The sequence below is a fragment of the Agelaius phoeniceus genome, chromosome 38 (genome assembly GCF_051311805.1).
Source record: "Agelaius phoeniceus isolate bAgePho1 chromosome 38, bAgePho1.hap1, whole genome shotgun sequence".
Taxonomy (NCBI): domain Eukaryota; kingdom Metazoa; phylum Chordata; class Aves; order Passeriformes; family Icteridae; genus Agelaius; species Agelaius phoeniceus.
Window position 1 is genome coordinate 1827843 of NC_135304.1, and position 21283 is coordinate 1849125.

The following is a 21283-nucleotide window of genomic DNA, read 5'->3' on the forward strand; positions in this document are numbered from 1 at the left end:
TCTGGGGGCTGCTGCTGCCCGTGGCGTGCGAGGTGGGAATGGGGTTTGGGGTTATTTGGGGTTTTATTTGGGGTTATTGGGGGTTATTTGGGTTATTTGGGGTTATTTGGGATTTTATTTGGGGTTATTTGGGGTTGTTTGGGGTTTGGGGGCTGCTGCTGCCCATGGCGTGCGAGGTGGGAACAGGTTTGGGGTTATTGGGAGTTTTATTTGGGGTTATTGGGGGTTATTTGGGGTTTTATTTGGGGTTATTTGGGTTATTTGGGGTTATTTGGGTTTGGGGTTTGGGACTGGTGCTGCCTGTGGCATGCCAGGTCAGAACAGGGTTTGGGGTTTGGGGTTTGGAGGGCTTTGGGGCTGATTTGGGCTTTGGGCTTTGGGCGTGGTGTTTCAGGGTGGGGTTTGGGGTTTGGGGCTGGTTTGGGGTTTGGGGGCTGGTGCTGCCCGTGGCGTGCCAGGTTTGGGGTTATTTGGGGTTTGGGGTTTGGGTTATTTGGGTTTGGGGTTGTTTGGGGTTTGGGTTATTTGGGGTTTGGGTTGTTTGGGGTTTGGGTTGTTTGGGGTTTGGGTTGTTTGGGGTTTGGGGTTGTTTGGGGTTTGGGGGCTGGTGCTGCCCATGGCGTGCCAGGTCAGAATGGGGGCACAGGAGTGGGGTTCGGGGGGGCTGGGGGGTTCAGGGTTGTTTGGGGGGCTCAGGGTTCCTTTGGGGGGGGTCTGGGGGGGGCTCAGGTTGTTTGGGGGGGCTCAGGGTTCCTTTGGGGGGTCTGGCTGTGGTTTAAGGGTGGGGGGGACCCTTTTTGGGGCTCTTGGGTTCATTTTGGGGTTGGGGTCCCATGGGGGGGTCCTGGCTCCCTTTGGGGGGTCCCTGCTCCCTTTGGGGGTCCCGGCTCCCTTTGGGGGTCCCAGCTCCCTTTGGGGGTCCCTGCTCCCTTTGGGGGTCCCTGCTCCCTTTGGGGTGTCCATGTTCCCTTTGGGGGGGTCCCGGCTCCCTTTGGGGGGGTCCCTGCTCCCTTTGGGGGTCCCATTTCCCCTCTGGGGGTGTCCGTGCCCCCCGTTTGGGGCTGTTGGGAGCCTGTGGGGAGGTTGTGACACTTTGGGGGTCCCGGTTCCCTCTGGGGGTGTCCGTGCCCCCGTTTGGGCTGTTGGGGTCCCGTGGGGAGGTTGTGACACTTTGGGGGTCCAGTTCCCCTCTGGGGGTGTCTGTGCCCCCCGTTTGGGGCTGTTGGGCCCCCCCTGACTCTGTGCCCCCCCAGTTTGGGCCGGAGCTGGTTCTGGTCTCGGCCGGGTTCGACGCGGGCCGGGGGGACCCCCTGGGGGGGTGCCTGGTGTCCCCCCAGACCTTCGGCCTCATGACCCACATGCTGGGGGGGCTGGCGGGGGGCGCCTGGTGCTGCTGCTCGAGGTGAGGGGGCCGGGGGGCTCTTTTGGGATCTGGGGGTCCCGGGGGGTCCAGGGAGGGGACGCCCCTGAGGGGCTGGGGCAGGGTTTGGTGGGGGGGGGGGGGGTTGGTCTGGGGGTCCCTTTGGGGGAGGAGGGGGCACTGGGGGCCCTGCTTGGGGGGATGGGGGTCCTGGGGTGGGGGGGGCACTGGGGGGGTGGGGGTCTCTCACCCCGGGGGTCTCTGCGGGTCTCTAACCAGGGGTCTCTGTGTCTGGGGATCTCTGTGTCTGGGGGTCTGTGCCCGGGGGTCTCTGACCTGTGGGGGTCTCTGGGGGTCTCTGACCTGGGAGGGTCTCAGCCAGGGTCTCTGACCTGGGGTCTCTAACCTGGGGGTTTCACCCCGGGGGTCTCTGACTGGGGGTCTCTGGGCGTCTCTGACTGGGGATCTCTGTCTCTGGGGTCTCTGTCTGAGGGTCTTTCACCTGGGGGTCTCTAACCAGGGGTCTCTGACTCTGGGGGGTCTCTGAGTGAGGGTCTCTCACCCCAAGGGTCTCTGACTGGGGGTCTCTGTCCTGGGGTCTCTCACCCCCGGGTCTCTGGGGGGTCTCTGAGTGAGGATCTCTCACCCTGGGGGTCTCTGCCCGGGGTCTCTCACCCAGGGGTCTCTGACTGGGGTCTCTGACCTGGGGGTCTCTGGGGTCTCTAACTAGGGGTCTCTGACTATGGGGGGTCTCTGAGTGAGGGTCTCTGTCCGGGGGTCTCACCCCAGGGGTCTCTGGGGGTCTCACCCCAAGGGTCTCTGTCCTGGGGGTCTCTGACCTGGGGGGTCTCTGTCCCGGGGTCTCTGTCCCAGGGGTCTCTGGGGGTCTCTAACTGGGGGTCTCACCCCAAGGGTCTCTGACTGGGGGTCTCTGTCCCAGGGGTCTCTAACTGGGCTCTCTGGGGTCTCTGACCTGGGGGTCTCTGGGGGTCTCTACTCTAACCTTGGGGGTCTCTGGGGGTCTCTCAGGGCGGGTACAACCTGGCGGTGACAGCGGAGGGGGTGGGGCAGTGCCTGGGGGTCCTGCTCGGGGACCCCCCCACGCTGCCCCCCCCGGGACCCCCCAGCCCTCGGCTCTGAGGGCCCTGGGCCGGACCCTGCGAGCGCAGAGGGGCAGCTGGAGCTGCCTGCGCCTGCCCCGCGGTGAGACCCCGCCCCAAATACCCCAAACCCCGCCCCAAACACCCAAACCCCGCCCAAATACCCCAAACCCCGCCCCGTGGGGAGACCCCTCCCCAAATAACCTGGGACCCCCAAACCCTGCCCTGGGACCCCCAAACACTGCCCAGTGGTGAGACCCCTCCCCACAATTACCTGAGACCCCCCAAACTCCGCCCCATGGGGAGACCCCTCCCCAAATACCCCAAACCCTGCCCCGGGACCCCCAAACCACTGCCCCGCGGGAGACCCCTCCCCAAATACCCCAAACCCCTCCCCAAATACCCCAAACCCTGCCCCGTGGGGAGACCCCTCCCCAAATACCCCAAACCCCTCCCTAAATACCCCAAACCCTGCCCCACAGTGAGACCCCTCCCCATAATGACCCTGGAACCCCAAACCCTGCCCGGGACCCCCCGGGACCCCCAAACCCTCCCCCGAGCCCCCCAACGCTGCCCTGAGCCCCCTCCCCCAGAACCCCACCGGGACCCTTCGGGACCCCCCAAATCCCCCAACCGACCCTCCCCCCCCCAGCTGAGCCCCCCCGGAGGTTCCCAAGGAGGGGGGAGGGCGGCGATGACGTCACCGCGGCCGCCCATGACGTCACGGGCTCGCCCCCCCTGGACGCCGCCATTCGCCGCTTGGGGGCGCTGCAGATCGAGGACGGCCCCGGGGGCGGGGGCCAAGGCGGGGCTGGGGCGGAGTCTCCGCCAGACCCCGCCCCCATCGCAGAGGCCGCGGCCGCGCCCTGCTGGGAGGAGGAGGAGGAGCTGGAGGAGGTGGGGGAGGGGCTGGAGTGGGGGAGGGGCTGAGGGTGGGGGAGGGCTGGAGGAGGTGGGGGAGGGGCTGGAGGAGATGGGGAGGGGTTTGGGGATGGTCTGGGGGAGGGGTTTGGAAGGGTTGAGGCGGGGCCTGGGGGGTTGGGGCGGGGCCTGGGGGGTTGGGGAGGGGCCTGAGGGGTTTGGGGGTTTGGGGCGGGGTCTGGGGAGGGATTTGGGGGGATTGGGAGGGGGTTGGGGGGTTTGGGGCGGGGTCTGGGGGTGTTTGGGGGTTGGGGTTGGGGAGTTGGGGGAGAAGTTTGGGGAGGGGTCTGGAGGTTTGGGGCAGGGGTCTGGGGGGGTTTGGGGAGGGGTTTTGGGGTTTGGGGGAATTTGGGGTTTGAGGAGAGATTTGGGGGGGTTTGGGGAGGGGGTTGGTGGGGATTGAGGTTTAGGGTTTGGGGGTTTGGGGGTTTGGGGGTTTGGGGAGGGGGCTGCAGGTTTGGGGAGGGGCTGGGTGGGTTTGGGGTTTGGGGAGCGTCTGGGGTTTGGGGTTTGGGGGGCTGGGATTTGGGGAGGGGTCTGGGAGAAGGCTGGGGGGTCGGGGGGGGTTGGGATTTGGGGAGGGGTCTGGCGGGGTTTGGGGGGGTTTGTAGGGAGGGGTTCGAGGGGGATCGAGGTTTGGGGCGAATTTGGGGAGTTTTGAGGGGTATTTTGGGGAGGGGGCTCAGGAAGGGGTTTGGGGGAGGTTTGTGCAGGGGGTTTGGGTTTGGATTAGGTGGATTTGGGGTTGGGTTTGGGGATGAGGATTTGGGGGAGGATTTAGGATTGGATTTGGGGGCTGAGGATTTGGGTTTGGGGCTGAGGATTTGGGCTGGATTTGGGGAGTATTTGGGTTTGGGGATTTGTGTTTGAAGATAAGGGTTTAGGGCTGGGTTTGGGGCTGCATTTGGGGAGGATTTGGGTTTGGGGCTGAGAATTTGGGGCTGGATTTGAGGGGGTGGTTTGGGGGCGGATTTGGGGCTGGATTTGGGGGTTGGGGATGAGGATTTGGGGCTGGATTTGGGGATGAGGATTTGGGGATGAGGATTTGGGGATGAGGATTTGGGGATGGATTGAGGGGTGGGTTTGGGAGTGGATTTGAGGGGGATTTGGGGCTGGATTTGGGGCTGGATTTGGGGGTTGGGGTTCGGGGGCAGATTTGGGGGTGGATTTGGGGGGGGTTTGGGTCTGATTTGGGGCTGGATTTGGGGTTGGGTTTTGGGGGCAGTTTTGGGTCTGGATTTGGGGTTGGGGATGAGAATTTGGGGCTGGATTTGAGGGGGGATTTGAGGGGGTGGTTTGGGTCTGGATTTGGGGGTTGGGGATGAGAATTTGGGGCGGTTTTGGGTCTGGATTTGGGTCTGGATTTGGGGGTTGGGGTTCGGGGCAGATTTGGGGGTGGATTTGGGGGGGGTTTGGGTCTGGATTTGGGGGTGGATTTGGGGTTGGGGGTGATTTTGGGGTGGATTTGGGGGTTGGGATGAGGATTTGTGTCTGGATTTGGGGCTGGATTTGGGGTTGGGTCTGGATTTGGGTCTGGCTTTCGGGGTGGATTTGGGGTGGATTTAGGGCTGGATTTGGGGGTTGGGGTTTGGGTCTGGATTTGGCTGGATTTGGGGGTTGGGGTTTGGTCTGGATTTGGGCTGGATTTGTGTCTGGATTTGGGGTTGGGGGTGGATTTGGGCTGATTTGGCGTTTCGGGACCCGCTGTGACCCCTCGGTGTCGCGGCCCGCAGGGGGCGCTGTTCGCGGTGACGCCGCTCCGGGGCTGCCCCCACCTGGGCGCCGTGGCCCCGCCCCCCGCGGGGGGGGCCCTGGGGACGCTCCTGCCCCCCCGTGCGGGGTCTGCGGAGCCGCCGCGAGAATTGGCTGTGCCTGAGCTGCCACCAGGTGAGAGAGCCCAAAAACCGCCCAAAAACACCCCTGAACCCAAAACCAGCCCTGAACCCCAGAACTGGCTGTGCCTGAGCTGCCACCAGGTGAGAGAGCCCAAAAACCGCCCAAAAACACCCCCTGAACCCCAAAACCAGCCTGAACCCCAGAACTGGCTGTGCCTGAGCTGCCACCAGGTGAGAGAGCCCAAAAACCGCCCCAAAAACACCCCTGAACCCCAAACCAGCCCTGAACCCCAGAACTGGCTGTGCCTGAGCTGCCACCAGGTGAGAGAGCCCAAAAACCGCCCCAAAACACCCCTGAGCCCCAAACCAGCCCTGAACCCCAGAACTGGCTGTGCCTGAGCTGCCACCAGGTCAGGACAATGACACCCCCGGGACCCCAAAACTGCCCCAAAAACGCCCCTGAAACCCAGAAACTGCCCAAAAACGGCCCCTGAAACCCCAAAACTGCACCTGAACCCCAAAAGCTGCCCCAGGACCCAGAAACTGCCCCTGGGACCCAAAAATTGCCCCTGAACCCAAAAACTGCCCCAGAACACCCCTAGAAACAGCCCTGCACTGCAAACCCCTCCTGCCCAGAAACACCCCCTGCACCCCCAAAAACACCCCCTGCACCCCTGAATCCCTCTGCACCCCAAAACCAACTTCCTGCACCCCACAACTGTCCCTGTACCCCAAACCCCCTCCTGGACCCCAGAACTGTGCCCTGAACCCTGAAATCCCCCCAAAACCCTAAATTGCCCCCAAACCCCCCCTGCACACCTAAACCCCCCCACCCCTAAATCTCCCCCCACACCCCTAAATCACCCCCAAATCCCCAAATTCCCCACTCCCCTAAATCCCCTCACATCCTTAAATCTTCCACAAATCCCAAACCCCCCCTGCACCCCACAACTCTCCCCATACCCCAAAACACTCCAGACGCCAGAACTGTGCCCTGAACCCCCAAATCCCTCTGCACCCCTAAATCACCCCCAAATCCCCAATTCACCCACACCCCCAAATCTCCCTCTGCATCCCACTACTGTCCCTGCACCCCAAACCTTCCCTGCACCCCTCAATCCCCTCACACCCCTAAATCCCCTCACACTCCAAATCTCCCCACACCCCTAAATCTCTCCCAAATCCCTAAATCCCCTCACACCCCCAAGTCCCTAAATCCCCTCACACCCCTAAATCTCTCCCCACACCCCTAAATCCCCTCAAGTCCCCAAATCCCCCACATCCCTAAATCCCCTCACACCCCTAAATGTCTCCCCAAATCCCTAAATCCCCCCACACCCCTAAATCCTCTCACACACCCCTAAATCTCCTCACACCCCTAAACTCCCCCTTGCACCCCAAACCTTCCCTGCACCCTTAAATCCCCCCAAATCCCCAAATCCACCACACCCTAAACTTCCCTGCACCCCAAACCTTCCCTGCACCCCCAAATCCCTCACACTCCCAAATTCCCCCAAATCCCCCCAAATCCCCCCAAGTCCCTAAATCCCCTCACACCCCCAAATCCCCTAAATCATCCCCAAATCCCCAAATCCCTCCACACCCCCAAATCTCTCCCAAATCCCTAAATCCCCACACACCCCCAAATCCCCTCACACCCCTAAACTCCCCCTGCACCCAAACCTTCCCTGCACCCCTAAATCCCCTCACACCCCTAAACTCCCTCCCGCACCCCAAATCTCTCCCCAAATCCCTAAATCCCTCCCCACACCCCTAAAATCCCCTCACACCCCCCAAATCTCTCCACAAATCCCTAAATCCCCTCACATCTCCAAATCCCTCACACCCCTAAACCCCCCCACACCCCAAACCTTCCCTGCACCCCCAAATCCCTTCACACCCCTAAATCCCCTCTCACCCCTAAATCCTCTCACACCCTTAAACTCCCCCCTGCACCCCAAACCCCCCCCTGCACCCCAGACCTTCCCTGCACCCCCAAATCCCTCCCCAAATCCCCAAATCCCCTCACACCCCTAAACTCCCCCCTGCACCCCAAACCTTCCCTGCCCCCCTAAACTCCCCCAAATCCTCAAATCCCACCACACCCTAAATCCCCCACACCCCTAAACCTTCCCTGCACCCCAAACCTCCCTGCACCCCTAAATCCCCTCACACCCCCAAATCTCTCCCCAAATCCCTAAATCCCCCCACACCCCCAAATCCCCTCACACCCCTAAACTCCCCCCTGCACCCCAAACCTTCCCTGCACCCCCAAATCCCCCCACACCCCTAAATCACCCCCCAATCCCCAAATTCACCCACAGCCCCAAATCTCCCTCTGCATCCCACTACTGTCCCCTGCACCCCAAACCTTCCTGCACCCCCAAATCTCTCCCCAAATCCCTAAATCCCCTCACACCCCCAAATCCCTCCCCAAACCCCCAAATCCCCCCAAGTCCCCTAAACCCCCCCCTGCACCCCAAACCTTCCTGCACCCCCAAATCCCTTCACACCCTAAATCCCCTCACACCCCCTAAATCTCTCCCCAAATCCCTAAATCTCCTAACACCCCCCTGCACCCCAAAACTTCCCTGCACCCCCAAATCCCCCCACACCCCCAAAGCCCCTCACACCCCTGAATCCCCTCACACCCCTAAACTCCCTCCCGCACCCCAAATCTCTCCCCAAATCCCTAAATCCCTCCCCACACCCCTAAATCCCCTCACACCCCCAAATCTCTCCACAAATCCCTAAATCCCCTCACATCTCCAAATCCCTCACACCCCTAAACCCCCCCACACCCCAAACCTTCCCTGCACCCCCAAATCCCCACACACCCCTAAATCCCCTCACACCCCTAAATCCTCTCACACCCCTAAATCTCCTCACACCCCTAAATCCCCCCTGCACCCCAAACCTTCCCCACACCCCCAAATCCTCTCACACCCCCAAATCCCCAAATCCCCCCAGGTCCCTAAATCCCCCCCACACCCCAAATCCCCCAAATCCCCAAATCCCCTCACACCCCTAAATGTCTCCCCAAATCCCTAAATCCCCCCCACACCCCTAAATCCTCTCACACCCCTAAATCCCCTCACACCCCTAAACTCCCCCCTGCACCCCAAACCTTCCCACACCCCCAAATCCCTTCACACCCCCAAATCCCCAAATCCCCCACAGCCCCAAATCCCCTCACACCCTTAAACTCCCCCCTGCACCCAAATCCCCCCCCGCACCCCAAATCTTCCCTGCCCCCCCCTAAATCCCCTCACAGCCCCAAACCCCTCCACACCCCTAAATCCTCTCACACCCCCAAATCCCCTCACACCCCCAATCCCCCCAAGTCCCCATACCCCCCCACCCCTAACCCCCCCTGCCCCGTGTCCCAGGTGCTGTGCGGGCGCTATGTGGGGGGGCACATGCTGACCCACGGGGGGGCCCAGGGGCACCCGCTGGTGCTGAGCCTGCGCGACCTGGGGGCCTGGTGCTACCCCTGCGGGGGCTACGTCACCCACCCGGTGGGTCTGGGGCAAAAACGAGGGGAAAATGGGGGAAAACGGGGGAAAAATGGGAAAAAATGGGGGAAAAATGGTCTGGGGGCATGGGGGGGCCTGGTGCTACCCCTGCGGGGGCTACGTCACCACCCGGTGGGTATGGGGCAAAAACGGGGGAAAACGGGGGAAAATGGGAAAAAATGGGGAAAAACGGGGCAAAAATGGGCCTGGGGGTGTCACAGGGCATGAGGGGGCCCTGGTGCTACCCCTGCGGGGGCTACGGCACCCACCCGGTGGGCACGGGGGGCAAATGGGGTCTGGGGGGGTCCGGGGTTTTTTGGGGGGGCTCTGTCACTCAGGGGCTGTGGGGGTTTTTGGGGGGCACGGGGGGGGCACAGGGGGGCACGGGGGTCCCGTGGGTCTGAGGGCTCGGGGGGGTTTTTGGGGGGGGGGTCTCTGTCACCCACCCGCAGGGCTGGGGGATCCCGGGGGGCTCTGAGGGGTCCCTGAGCCCCCATGAGTTTGGGGGTCTGGGGGGCTTCGGAATGAACCATCGGGAATGGGGGGGGGGGGGGGACACGGGAATGGGGGGGGAGATGGGAATGAACCATCGGGAATGGGGGGGGGGGACATGGGAATGGTGGGGGGAGATGGGAATGAACCATCGGGAATGGGGCGGGGGGGGACATGGGAATGAACCATCGGAATGGGGGGGGGGAACCATTAAACTGCGGGGGTGGGGCTGGGCTGAACCACTGCGGGATGGGGTGGGGGGAGCAGGGTTGGGATGAACCATTGTGGCGATGGGGAAGGGGGACGCTGGGTTGAAGTTGGGATGAACCATTGGGCAGGGGAGGATTGGGACGAACCATCGCGGTACGGGGGAAGGGGGGGGCAGTCGCACCCCGGACTGCACCATTGGTGAATGCGGGGGGGGCGGATAAGGTTGGAAAGAAGCACAGGGGAGCGCGGGGGGGTCCCGTGTCTGACCCCTCTGTCCCCCAGGTGCTGCTCCCCACCAAGACCTTCATCTACCGCCTCAAGTTCGGCACTGACCCCCCCTCCTCCTCCCTCTGAGCCCTCCACCCCCCCTCTCTTAAAGGGCTACACCCGTGCCATGCCCCCCCCATCACCAGCACCCCCAAACCCCCCCTGGGCCAAAGGCTGGCCCGGGCCCGGGGCCGGGGGGAGGGGCGGGGGGGGACACCCCCCCCAAGCCGCGGGGGGGGCCCGGGGCACGCGGGGGGACCCCGGTTTTGTATCCCCCCCCCCCCTTTTGGAGGTTTTATAAATCCCCTTTGTTACGCCGAGACACCAATAAAGAGACGGGCCAGGTTCGGGGGGCTGAGAGGGGGTTTTGGGGGTGCCCCGGGTCTGGGGGGGTCCGGGGAGGGGGGGTCAGAAGTCGTCGTCGTCGCAGATGTCCAGGAAGACGTCGAAGGCCTCGCGGTTGCAGTTGCCGTCGGGGCTGAACACGTACTTGTGGAAGGTGCCGTCCACACACACGGCTGGGGGGCACGGGGGAGTCAGGGCAGGGGATTTGGGGTGCGGGGAGGGCCCTGGGGGGGGTTGGGGCCAAAGGGAGGGGGCCCAGGGGTTTTAGGGGGTCCCCAGGGGGCTTTAGGGGTATGGGGAGGGGCCCTAGGTGGGGTTTGGGGAGCCCTGGGTGGGATTTGGGGAGCCCTGGGGGGGTTTTAGGGGCACAGGAAGGGGCCCTGGAGGGGTTTAGGGGGATTTAGGGGGTCCCTGGGGGAGTTTAGGGGATTTTGGGGTGCAGGGAGGGGCCCTGCAGGGGTTTAGGGCCAAAGGGAGGGGCCCCGGGTGGGTTTAGGGGGACCCTGAGGGGGTTTAGGGGCGCAGGGAGGGGCCCTGGAGGGGTTATGGGGGAGTTTAGGGGGATTTAGGGGGTGCAGGGAGGGGCCCTGGGGGGCATAGGGAGACCCTGGGGGGTTTGGGGAGCCCTGGGGGGGGGATTTAGGGGCACAGGGAGGGGCCCTGGAGGGGTTTAGGGGGATTTAGGGGGTCCCTGGGGAGTTTAGGGGGATTTAGGGGTTCAGGGAAGGGGCCATGGGGGGTTTAGGGGCCCCTGAGGGGGTTTAGGGGCACAGGAAGAGGCCCTGGGGGGGTTTAGGGGGATTTAGGGGGTCCCTGGGGGAGCCCTGGGGGGATTTTGGGGTGCCGGGAGGGGCCCTGCAGGGGTTTAGGGAGACCCTGAGGGGGTTTAGGGGCACAGGGAGAGGCCCTGGGGGGGTTTAGGGGTGTGGGGGGGGGGGGGGTCCCGGGGGGGTTTAGGGGTGTGGGGAGGGGGTCCCGGGGGGTCCCAGAGGGTTTTGGTGATGCCTGGGGGGTCCTGGGAGAGCCAGGGGGGTTTGGGGTCCCAGGTGATGTTTTGGGGGCAATTCCCCAATGACAGAGTTGAGGCTGCCCCCCTCTCCCAAGGGGTCTGGGATTCCACCGGGGCTGTTTTGGGGTCCCTCAGGGTTATTTAGGGTGGTTTGGGTTATTTAGGGGTCCCTCAGGGTATTTGGAGTTGGTTTTGGGTTATTCTGGGCTGTTTCAGTGTTATTTGGGGTCCCTCAGTGTTTTTGGGGTGTTTCTGGGGCAGTTTCTGGCAGTTCAGGGGTGTTTTTTGGGACACTCTGGGCACTCACCGATGACGGAGCTGGGGCTGTTTTTGGGCTGGTTTTGGGCTGTTTTTGGGGTGTTTCTGGGCTCTTTCTGGCAGTTTCTGGGGTGTTCTGGGCAGTTCAGGGCTGTTTTTGGGACGCTCTGGGCACTCACCGATGACGGAGCTGGGGCTGTTTTGGGCTGGTTTTGGGCAGTTTCTGGGGTGTTTTTGGGGCTGTTTCTGGGGCTGTTTTTTGGGGTGGTTTTGGGCTGTTTCTGGGGCTGTTTCTGGCAGTTTCTGGGTTGTCTCTGGGCTGTTTCTGGGGCTGTTTCTGGGCTGTTTAGGGGTGTTCTTTGGGATGCTCTGGGCACTCACCGATTACAGAGCTGGGGCTGTTTTGGGGTGTTTCTGGGCTGTTTTTGGGCTGTTTCTGAGCTGTTCAGGGCTGGTTTTGGGATGCTCTGGGCACTCACTGATGACGGAGCTGGGGCTGTTTTTGGGATGGTTTTGGGCTGTTTCTGGGCAGTTTCTGGGGCTGTTTTTGGGCAGTTTCTGGGCTGTTTCTGGGGCAGTTTCTGGGCTGTTCAGGGGTGTTCTTTGGGACGCTCTGGGCACTCACCAATGACAGAGCTGGGGCTGCGGCCGGCCCTGCCGAAGGCGCACACTGCCGGGGGCCTCGGCCGGGATGGTGAAACTCGCCAGGGACCACTGGGACTCCACGTAGGGGCCCAGCACCGGGCCCACCTTGCCCACCCGCGCCAGCCTGGCCAGGGAGGGCACGGGACAGGGCTCAGGGGGGCTCGGGGGGCGCAGGGGGTTCGGGGACCCCCCTGTCCCCCCACTCACGCCGAGCGCCGGTTGAGCCGCGTGTCCCGCAGGGCGAAGACGTGCCCGGTGCCTTTGTCACTGGCCGCGCACAGGAACGAGCAGTCGGGGCTGAAGGCCAGGCTGGGGACCCCGAAACTCAGTCAGGGATGGGGGGCAGCCCAAAACCCCCCTAAAACCCCATCAGGGATCAGGGGCACCCCAAAATCCCGTCAGGATTGGGGGCACATCCAAAACCCCAGCAGGGATGCGGGGACTCCCCAAAACCCCCTAAAACCCCGTCAGGATTAGGGAGACACCCCAAAACAATCCACAAAATCCCATCAGGATCGGGAGGCACCCCAAAACCCCAGCAGGGATGCGGGGACTCCCCAAAACCCCCCTAAAACCCCGTCAGGATTAGGGAGACACCCCAAAACAATCCACAAAATCCCATCAGGATCGGGAGGCACCCCAAAACCCCAGCAGGACTGGGAGGACACCCCAAAACCTGGCTGGGGCCCCCCAGATCCACCTCCAGTCCCTCCCAGTGCCACCAGTACAGAGGGGCAGGGTCTGCAGCCTGGGACACACCTGAGCTTCCCAGAGCCCCAGTGGCACCAGGAGAGCCTGGAAAGGTTGGTCCCAGCTCCAGCCCCTCCCAGTGTCCCCAGTGCTCCCAGTCCCTCCCAGTGCTCCCAGTGGCACCAGGAGAGCGTGGCAGGCTCGTGCCAGCCCCCCCAGTCCCCCCAGTCCATCCCAGTCCCACCAGTAGAGTGTGGCAGTGCCAGCCCCAGCCCCAGTGCCCCCACTGTCCCCAGTCCCTCCCAGCGCCCCCAGTGGCACCAGGAGAGCATGGCGGGGTCGCTCCCAGCCCTGCCCACTGCCCCCATTGTCCCCAGTCCCTCCCAGTCCGTCCCAGTCCCACCAGTAGAGCGTGGCGGGGTCGGTGCCAGCCCTGCCCAGTCCCAGCCCCACTGTCCCCAGTCCCCCCCAGTGGCACCAGTAGAGCGTGGCGGGGTCGGTGCCAGCCCCATTGTCCCCAGTCCCCCCCAGTGGCACCAGTAGAGCGTGGCGGGGTCGGTGCCATCCCCAGCCCCAGTTTCCCCAGTTCTCCCAGTCCCTCCCAGTGCCCCCAGTGGCACCAGTAGAGCGTGGCAGGGTCGGTGCCAGCCCCATTGTCCCCAGTCCCTCCCAGTTTCCCCAGTTCTCCCAGTGCCCCCAGCGCCCCCAGTGGCACCAGTAGAGCGTGGCGGGGTCGGTGCCGCGGCGCAGCTCCAGCCCTGCCCAGTGCCCCCATTGTGCCCAGTCCCTCCCAGCGCTCCCAGTGGCACCAGTAGAGCGTGGCGGGGTCGGTGCCATCCCCAGCCCCATTGTCCCCAGTTCTCCCAGTCCCTCCCAGCGCCCCCAGTGGCACCAGTAGAGCGTGGCGGGGTCGGTGCCGCGGCGCAGCTCCAGCAGGCGGGCGCGGCTCTGGGTGCAGAAGAGGCGGATCAGGGTCCCCCGGCGCGAGGCCGAGGCCACCAGGCTGCCCGGGGGGCTCAGGGCAGCGCAGCCAACCTCGCTCTGGTGCGCGTTGATCGTCACCGGCGCCGAGGACGTGCCCGGCTTGGCCGAGCCCAGGTCCTGCGCACGAGGGAGGGGACACCGGGGTGGGGCCAGTGCGCACCAGTACGGCCCCAGTGCGCACCAGTACGGCCCCAGTGCGCACCAGTACGGCCCCAGTGCGCACCAGTACGGCCCCAGTGCGCACCAGTACGGCCCCAGTGCGCACCAGTACGGCCCCAGTGTGCGCCAGTACGGCCCCAGTGCGCACCAGTACGGCCCCAGTGTGCACCAGTACGGCCCCAGTGCGGACCAATACGGCCCCAGTGCTCCCCAGTACAGCCCCAGTGCGCGCCAGTACGGCCCCAGTGCGCACCAGTATGGCCCCAGTGTGCACCAGTACGGCCCCAGTGCGCACCAGTACGGCCCCAGTACGGCCCCAGTGCGCACCAGTACGGCCCCAGTGCGCACCAGTACAGCCCCAGTGCGCACCAGTACGGCCCCAGTGCGCACCAGTATGGCCCCAGTGTGCACCAGTACAGCCCCAGTGCGCACCAGTACGGCCCCAGTGCGCACCGGTATCCCCCAGTGCTCCCCAGTATGGCCCCAGTGCTCCCCAATACGGCCCCAGTGCTCCCCAGTATCCCCCAGTGTGCACCAGTACGGCCCCAGTGCGCACCGGTACAGCCCCAGTGCTCCCCAGTACGGCCCCAGTGCACACCAGTACGGCCCCAGTGCGCACCAGTATCCCCCAGTGCTCCCCAGTACTGCCCCAGAGCTCCCTAGTACAGCCCCAGTGCTCCCCAGTACGGCCCCAGTGCGCACCAGTACTGCCCCAGAGCTCCCCAGTATGGCCCCAGTGCTCCCCAGTACGGCCCCAGTGCACACCAGTACCGCCCCACTGCTCCCCAGTATGGCCCAGTATTCCCCAGTATGGCCCCAGTGCTCCCCAGTACGGCCCCAGTGCTCCCCAGTACGGCCCCAGTGCCCCCCAGTATCCCCCAGTGCCCCCCTAGTGCAGCCCAGGTCCTGGGGGGATGGGGGTGAGGGACCCACCAGGGCTCCCCAGTTTCCCCAGGTCCCCCAGTCCCTCCAGTTCCCCCAGTGCTCCCAGTCCCTCCCAGTTCCCCCCAGTCCCCCCCAGTCCCTCCCAGTTTCCCCAGTCCCCCCCAGTCCCTCCCAGTTTCCCAGTCCCTCCCAGTCCCTCCCAGTCCCTCCCAGTTTCCCAATTTCCCAGTTCCCTCCAGTCTCTCCCAGTCCCTCCCAGTCCCTCCCAGTTCCCCAGTCCTCCCAGTTTCCCCAGTCCCTCCAGTCCCTCCCAGTCCCTCCCAGTCCCCCCAGTCCCTCCCAGTTCCCCCAGTCCCCTCCCAGTCCCTCCCAGTCCCTCCCAGTCCCTCCCAGTTCCCAGCTCACCACCAGCTGCAGGCTCCCGCATTTGTGTCCCGGGAACACGAGCAGGGCCCGCTCCACGCTGGGACACAGATCCACGATCCCTGAGGGACCCCAAAAACACCCGGGCAGTGGGACCCCAAAACACCCCCTGGACATTGGGGACCCCAAAAACACCCGGGCAGTGGGACCCCAAAAACACCCGGGCAGTGGGACCCCAAAAACACCCGGGCAGTGGGGACACCCCAAAAACACCCGGGCAGTGGGACCCCAAAAACCCCCCTGGACATTGGGGACCCCAAAAACCCCCCTGGACATTGGGGAGACCAAAAACACCCGGGCAGTGGGACCCCAAAATCACCCCCTGGACACTGGGGACCCCAAAAACACCCCAGGACATTGGGGACCCCAAAAACACCCGGGCAGTGGGACCCCAAAATCACCCCAGGACACTGGGGACCCCAAAATCACCCCTGGACATTGGGGAACCCCAAAAACACCCCCTGGACTTTGGGGACACCCCAAAAACACCCGGGCAGTGGGACCCCAAAAACCCCCCCAGGACATTGGGGACCCCAAAAACACCCCCTGGACATTGGGGACCCCAAAAACCCCAGGACACTGGGGACCCTAAAACCCCCCTAGGAAATCGGGGACCCCAATTCCCCCCCACAGGACATTGGGGACCCCAAAACCGCTGGACAGTGGGGACCCCAAAATCACCCCCTGGACATTGGGGACCCCAAAAACCCCCCAGAACAGCAGGGACCCCAAAAACCCCCAGACAGTGGGGACCCCAAAATTCCCCCAGACATTGGGGTGTCCCTGATCCCCAAACCCCCCAGGACATTGGGGACCCTAAAGATCTCTGGACACTGGGGACCCCAAAACCCTCCCAGACACTGGGGACCCCAAAAACCCTCCCAGTAAACCGGGGACCCCAAAAACCGACCAGGACATCAGGGACCCCAAAAACCCTCCCAGTAAACCGGGGACCCCAAAAACCCACCAGGACATCAGGGACCCCAAAATCCCCCCCAGCACAGTGGGGTCCCCCCCTGGATATTGGGGTCCTCCAGAGTTTCAGGTTTCCCCTCCGGGTTTTGGGGTCCCCCCCCAGGTTTTGGGGTCCCCCCGGAGTTCCAGGCTCCCCCCATTCACTGGGATCCCTCCCTGAGCTTTGGGGAGTCCCTGGGGGAAGTTTGGGGCTCCCCCTGTGGGGATTTTGGGGTCCCCCCAGCCCCAAATAAAGGGAATGGGGGGAAGTTTGTCCTGAACACCAGAGTCCCCCCAAACCCAAACCCCCCGAGGTTGTGGGGTCTCTCCGGGGTTTTGGGGCCATTCCCCAATTTTGGGGTGTCCCCTGGTGCGGTTTTGGGGTCCTCCCAAACCATCCCCAGGTACAAAGAACAGGGGGGGCTCTGTCCTTACCACCCCCATACCTGTCCCTGCAGATTTTGGGGTCCCCCCCAGTTTGGGATCCCCCAGTTTGGGATCCCCCAGTTTGAGATCCCCCAGTTTGGGATCCCCCAGTTTTCGGGCACCCCCCGTTCAGGCTTCCCCTGGTTTTGGGGCCCCCCTGTGGTCTATGGGGTCCCTCCACAGTTTTTGTGGTTTCTCCTGCAGTTTTTGGGTCCCATTGCAGTTTTTGGGGTCCCCTTGCGGTTTCTGGGATCCCTCCATAGTTTTTGGGGTCCCCCCGGGTTTTTGGGGTCCCCCCGGGTTTTTGGGGTCCCCCGTGTATTTTAGGGTGCCCCCGTGGTTTTTGGGGTGCCCCCGTGGTTTTTGGGGTGCCCCTACCTTTGGGGTTGTCGCGGGTGTCGAACTCAAAGAGCTTGGTGGGCCGGTGGGGGAAGGAGAACACGTAGAGACGGCTCTGCAGGGCCACCACCAGCCTGGGACAGGGACAGGGACACCAGTGCCACCCCAGTGCCATCCCAGTGCCATCCCAGTGCCACCCCAGTGCCACCCCAGTGCCATCCCAGTGCCATCCCAGTGCCATCCCAGTGCCACCCCAGTACCACCCCAGTGCCACCCCAGTGCCACCCTAGTGACCCCAGTGCTCCCAGTGCCACCCCAGTGCCACCCCAGTGCTCCAGTGCCACCCTAGTGACCCCAGTGCTGCCCAGTGCCACCCCAGTGCTCCCAGTGCCACCCCAGTGCTCCCAGTACAAAACACGTACAGGGGGGTCTGCAGGGCCACCACCAGCCTGGGACAGGGACACGGGGACACCAGTGCCACCCCAGTGCCACCCCGGTGCCACCCCAGTGCTCCCAGTGCTACCTCAGTGCCCCCAGTGTCCCCAGTGCCACCCCAGTGCTCCCAGTACAGAACATGTACAGAGGGGTCTGCAGGGCCACCACCAGCCTGGGACAGGGACACCAGTTCAACCAGTGCTCCCAGTTCAACCCCAGTGCCACCCCAGTGCTCCCAGTGCCCCCCAGTGCCCCGTCTCTCCCGGTCCTCCCAGTTCCCAGTTCCCAGTCCCCAGTCCCCATTCCCCATTCCCAGTTCCCGGTCCCCCCAGTTCACCAGGCCCTCCAGTTCCCCCATTCCCAGTCCCCATTCCCAATCCCCCCAGTTCCCATTCCCAGTCCCCCCAGTTCCCAGTCCCCCCAGTTTCCATTCTCAGTTTCCCCATTCCAAGTCCCCCCGTTTCCCCAGTCCCCCCCCATTCCCAGACCCAGACCCAGTCCCATTCCCCCCAGTTACCCCAGTCCCCCCAGTATCCCCAGTCCCCCCAGTATTCCCAGTTTCCCCAGTATTCCCAGTATCCCCAGTCCCCCCAGTATCCCCAGTCCCCCAGTTTCCCCAGTATCCCCAGTATCCCCAGTATTCCCAGTCCCCCCAGTATTCCGAGTCCCCCCAGTCCCCCCAGTCCCCCCAGTATCCCCAGTTTCCCCAGTATCCCCAGTACCTGTCGTGCCGCATGCGCACGGCCAACACGGGCTTGGGGAAGCTGAACTCCAGCACCAGCTTGTCCTTGCCCTCACGGGCATCATCCAGATCAGCACTGCACAGACAGACAGACATGGGGACAGACAGACAGACAGACATGGGGACATGGGGACATGGACAGGTATGGGGACAGACAGACATGGGGACAGCACCAGCTTGTCCTTGCCCTCACGGGCATCGTCCCAGATCAGCACTGCACAGACAGACAGACAGACAGACATGGGGACAGCAGCAGCTTGTCCTTGCCCTCACGGGCATCGTCCCAAATCAGCACTGTGACAGACAGACAGACAGACAGACATGGGGACATGGACAGACATGGGGAGAGACAGACATGGAGACAGACAGACAGACAGACATGGGGACATGGACAGGCATGGGGACAGACAGACGACAGACAGACATGGGGACATGGACAGGCATGGGGACAGACAGACATGGGACACACAGACAGACAGACATGGGGACATGGACAGGCATGGGGACAGACAGACAGACAGACATGGGGACATGGACAGGCATGGGGACAGACAGACATGGGGACACACAGACAGACATGGGGAGAGACAGACATGGAGACAGACAGACAGACATGGGGACAGACAGACAGACATGGGGACAGCACCAGCTTGTCCTTCCCCTCACAGGCATCATCCCAAATCAGCACTGCACAGACAGACAGACAGACACGGGGACAGACAGACAGACAGACATGGGGACAGACAGACAGACATGGGGACACCCCCACACTGGGGTCAGGGACACCCCCACACTGGGACAACCCCCACACTGGGACACCCCCACACTGGGACACCCCCCACACTGGGGACAGGGACACCCCCACATGGGGACACCCCCACATTGGGGACACCCCCACATTGGGACACCCCGGTATTGGGGTCAGGGACACCCCCACATGGGGACACCCCCACATTGGGATGCTGGGACCCCTCCGGGGGGTGTGGGGAGGATCCCGGTTTTGGGCACCCCCCGGGTTTTGGGGATCCCTCAGTGAATTTGGGGACCCCCCCCGGTTTCGGGGCTCACCTGAGGCGTCGGGGAACTTGGGGTGGCTGCCCCCCCCCACGATGGCCAGCAGGTTGGAGCGGTGCAGCATCTCCACCAGCCCCACGCTGCCCACCTGCTCTGCATCTGCACCCCAAAACACCGGGGGCACCCCACAGTCAGGGGGGACACCCCACAGTCAGGGGGGACACCCCCACAGCGGGGGGGACACCCCCGAGGGCAGGGACACCCCCAACCCCAGCAACCCCCCCAAACTGAGGGGCACCCCCAGCCCCAGGGACCCTCCCAGCCCCAAATGTCGGGGACAGCCCCAAATTTAGGGATCCCCCACCAAAAGCGACCCCTCCCCTGGGGCACCCCAAAACAGCCCCAGCTGCCCCTCTCCCAACACCCCAAAGCCCCTCCTCAATTCAAGGACCCCCCCAAAAACCCCCACACCCCCCTCCCAGCCCTGGGGGACCCCAAAACGCCCCAAAATTTCTCCCCTGGCTCCTTCTCTGCCCACAAAGCCCCCCCAAAAACCCCCTGAGACCCCCAGGGACCCCAAAACCCCCAGGACTCCCCAGGGACCCCCCAGATGCCCCCAGCCAAAGCCCCCCAGGTGTCCCCAGGTGTCCCCAGGTGTCCCTCACCCAGGTGTCCCCAATGTCCCCAGGTGTCCCCAAGGTCCCCAGGTGTCCCCAGGCCCTCACCCAGGTGTCCCCATGTCCCCCCAGGTGTCCCCAATGTCCCCAGGTGTCCGTCACCCAGGTGTCCCCAACGTCCCCAGGTGTCCCCAATGTCCCCAGGTGTCCCAGGTGTCCCTCACCCAGGTGTCCTTTCTCCATCAGGGGCTCCACGTTGAAGATCCGCACCCCCGAGTCCATGGCCACACAGAAACAGCCTGGGGGACACGGGGGGGTTGGGGACACCCGGGGGGGATTTGGGGACACCCAGGGGGGATTTGGGGACACCTGGGGGGATTTGGGGACACCCAGGGGGGATTTGGGGACACCCGGGGAGGGTTTGGAGGTCCCTGGGAGGGGCTGGGGGGGTCTCTGTGGTGTATTTGGGAAGGCCCTGGGAGGATTTGGGGGTCCCCAAGCGGTGTTGGTGGTTCCCAGGGGGCACCTGAGGGGTTTGGGGGTCCCGAGGGGTTTGGGGGTCCCGGGGGTCATTTGGGGGTCCCGGAGCGAACTCGGGGTTGGGGGTGCTGGGGGTGTTTTGGGGTTATGGAAGGGTTTGAAGGCCTGAGGGGGCGCTGGGACAGGTTTGGGGGTTCGGGGGTTTGGGGTTCAGGGGATTCAGGGGCTCTGGGGGTTTAGAGGTCCGGAGATTCAGGGGGTTCAGGGCTTCGGGGGATCCGGGGGTTCAGGGATTTGGGGGGTTCAGGAGCTTTGGGGTTCGAGGATCTGGGGGTTCGGGGTTTCGGGGTTTCGGGAATTTGGGGGCTTGGGTGTTCGGGTGTTCAGGGGTCTGGGGTTTCGGTGGTCCGGGGGTTTCGGAGTTCAGGGTTCAGGAGTTCGGGGGTTCGGGCGCTCAAGAGTTCAAGGGTCCGGAGGTTCCGGGGTCTGGGGATTTGGGGATTCGAGGTTTCGGGGTCCGGGGGTTCGAGGGTTCAGGGGTTTGGGGGCACAGGGGTTTGGGAGATCAGGGGTTCACGGGTCCGGGGGTTTTGGGATCCGGGGTTTCGGGGTTCGGGGATTTGGGGGTTCGGGGGTCAGGGTGCTCGGGGGTTCAGGGGTTTCGGGGTTCAGGGGGCCCGCGCCCCCCACTCACTCTGGTCCTGGTTGAAGCGCAGGCTGTTCACCCCCCGGGCCTGCGCCATGGCGGGGCGCGCTGACGGCGGCAGAGCCGCTTCGGGGACAGCAGAAAGGGGGTAGCGAGAGGTCCCCAAAACCCGCCGGGACCCCCCCAAAACCCCAAAAACCCCAAAATTCCCCCCAAACCCCGCGGCCGCTCCCGCGGGGCACTCAGACCATCGAGACGCCTCAGAGCCCCGGCCAGAGCGGACTTCCGGTCACGTGAGACGCGCCCCCGCCCTATTGGGTTGCGCCCATGGCGGCCGCGCCCGCTGATTGGCGGAGACGGGAGGGCGGGGCCGTTGCCTGGCAACGCGCCATGTTGGAAATTGGCGGCGGCGTGCCGCGTTGCCATAGCAACCGCCCGCCGCCATGTTGGAAACTGGCAAAGCGCTTTAGGGGCGGCAAGGGGGGATCGGGGGGTCCTGGGGGCTTCAGGGGGATTTTGGGGGCTTTAGGAG

The 21283-nt window shown here is 64.0% G+C and overlaps 2 protein-coding genes and 1 long non-coding RNA gene across 3 annotated transcripts in view; 2 read left to right on the top strand and 1 right to left on the bottom strand.

Moving 5' to 3' along the window:
- HDAC6 (histone deacetylase 6) overlaps positions 1–2571 on the top strand; it is a 38573-nt gene extending 36002 nt beyond the window's left edge. The window contains exons 21-22 of the mRNA XM_077172444.1: positions 1248–1402; positions 2390–2571. Of these exons, the coding sequence (XP_077028559.1) occupies positions 1248–1353 (106 nt within the window). The 3' untranslated portion in view covers positions 1354–1402; positions 2390–2571. The remainder of the gene's footprint in view (positions 1–1247; positions 1403–2389) is intronic.
- A 548-nt stretch (positions 2572–3119) lies between these two features.
- On the top strand, positions 3120–10047 carry LOC143692329 (uncharacterized). The gene is made up of 4 exons (XR_013180226.1): positions 3120–3357; positions 5115–5268; positions 8606–8734; positions 9716–10047. It is a non-coding gene; the product is annotated as an uncharacterized LOC143692329 (long non-coding RNA).
- Positions 10046–21056, bottom strand: WDR45 (WD repeat domain 45). The gene is given in 12 exon segments (XM_077172515.1): positions 10046–10218; positions 11938–11989; positions 11991–12081; positions 12165–12266; positions 13540–13748; positions 15081–15160; positions 16857–16951; positions 17975–18024; positions 18162–18208; positions 19063–19167; positions 19850–19924; positions 20800–21056. Coding segments are annotated over 12 exon segments (1065 nt in total). The 5' UTR covers positions 20849–21056; the 3' UTR covers positions 10046–10108.
- Between the last annotated feature and the right edge of the window lie 227 nt (positions 21057–21283).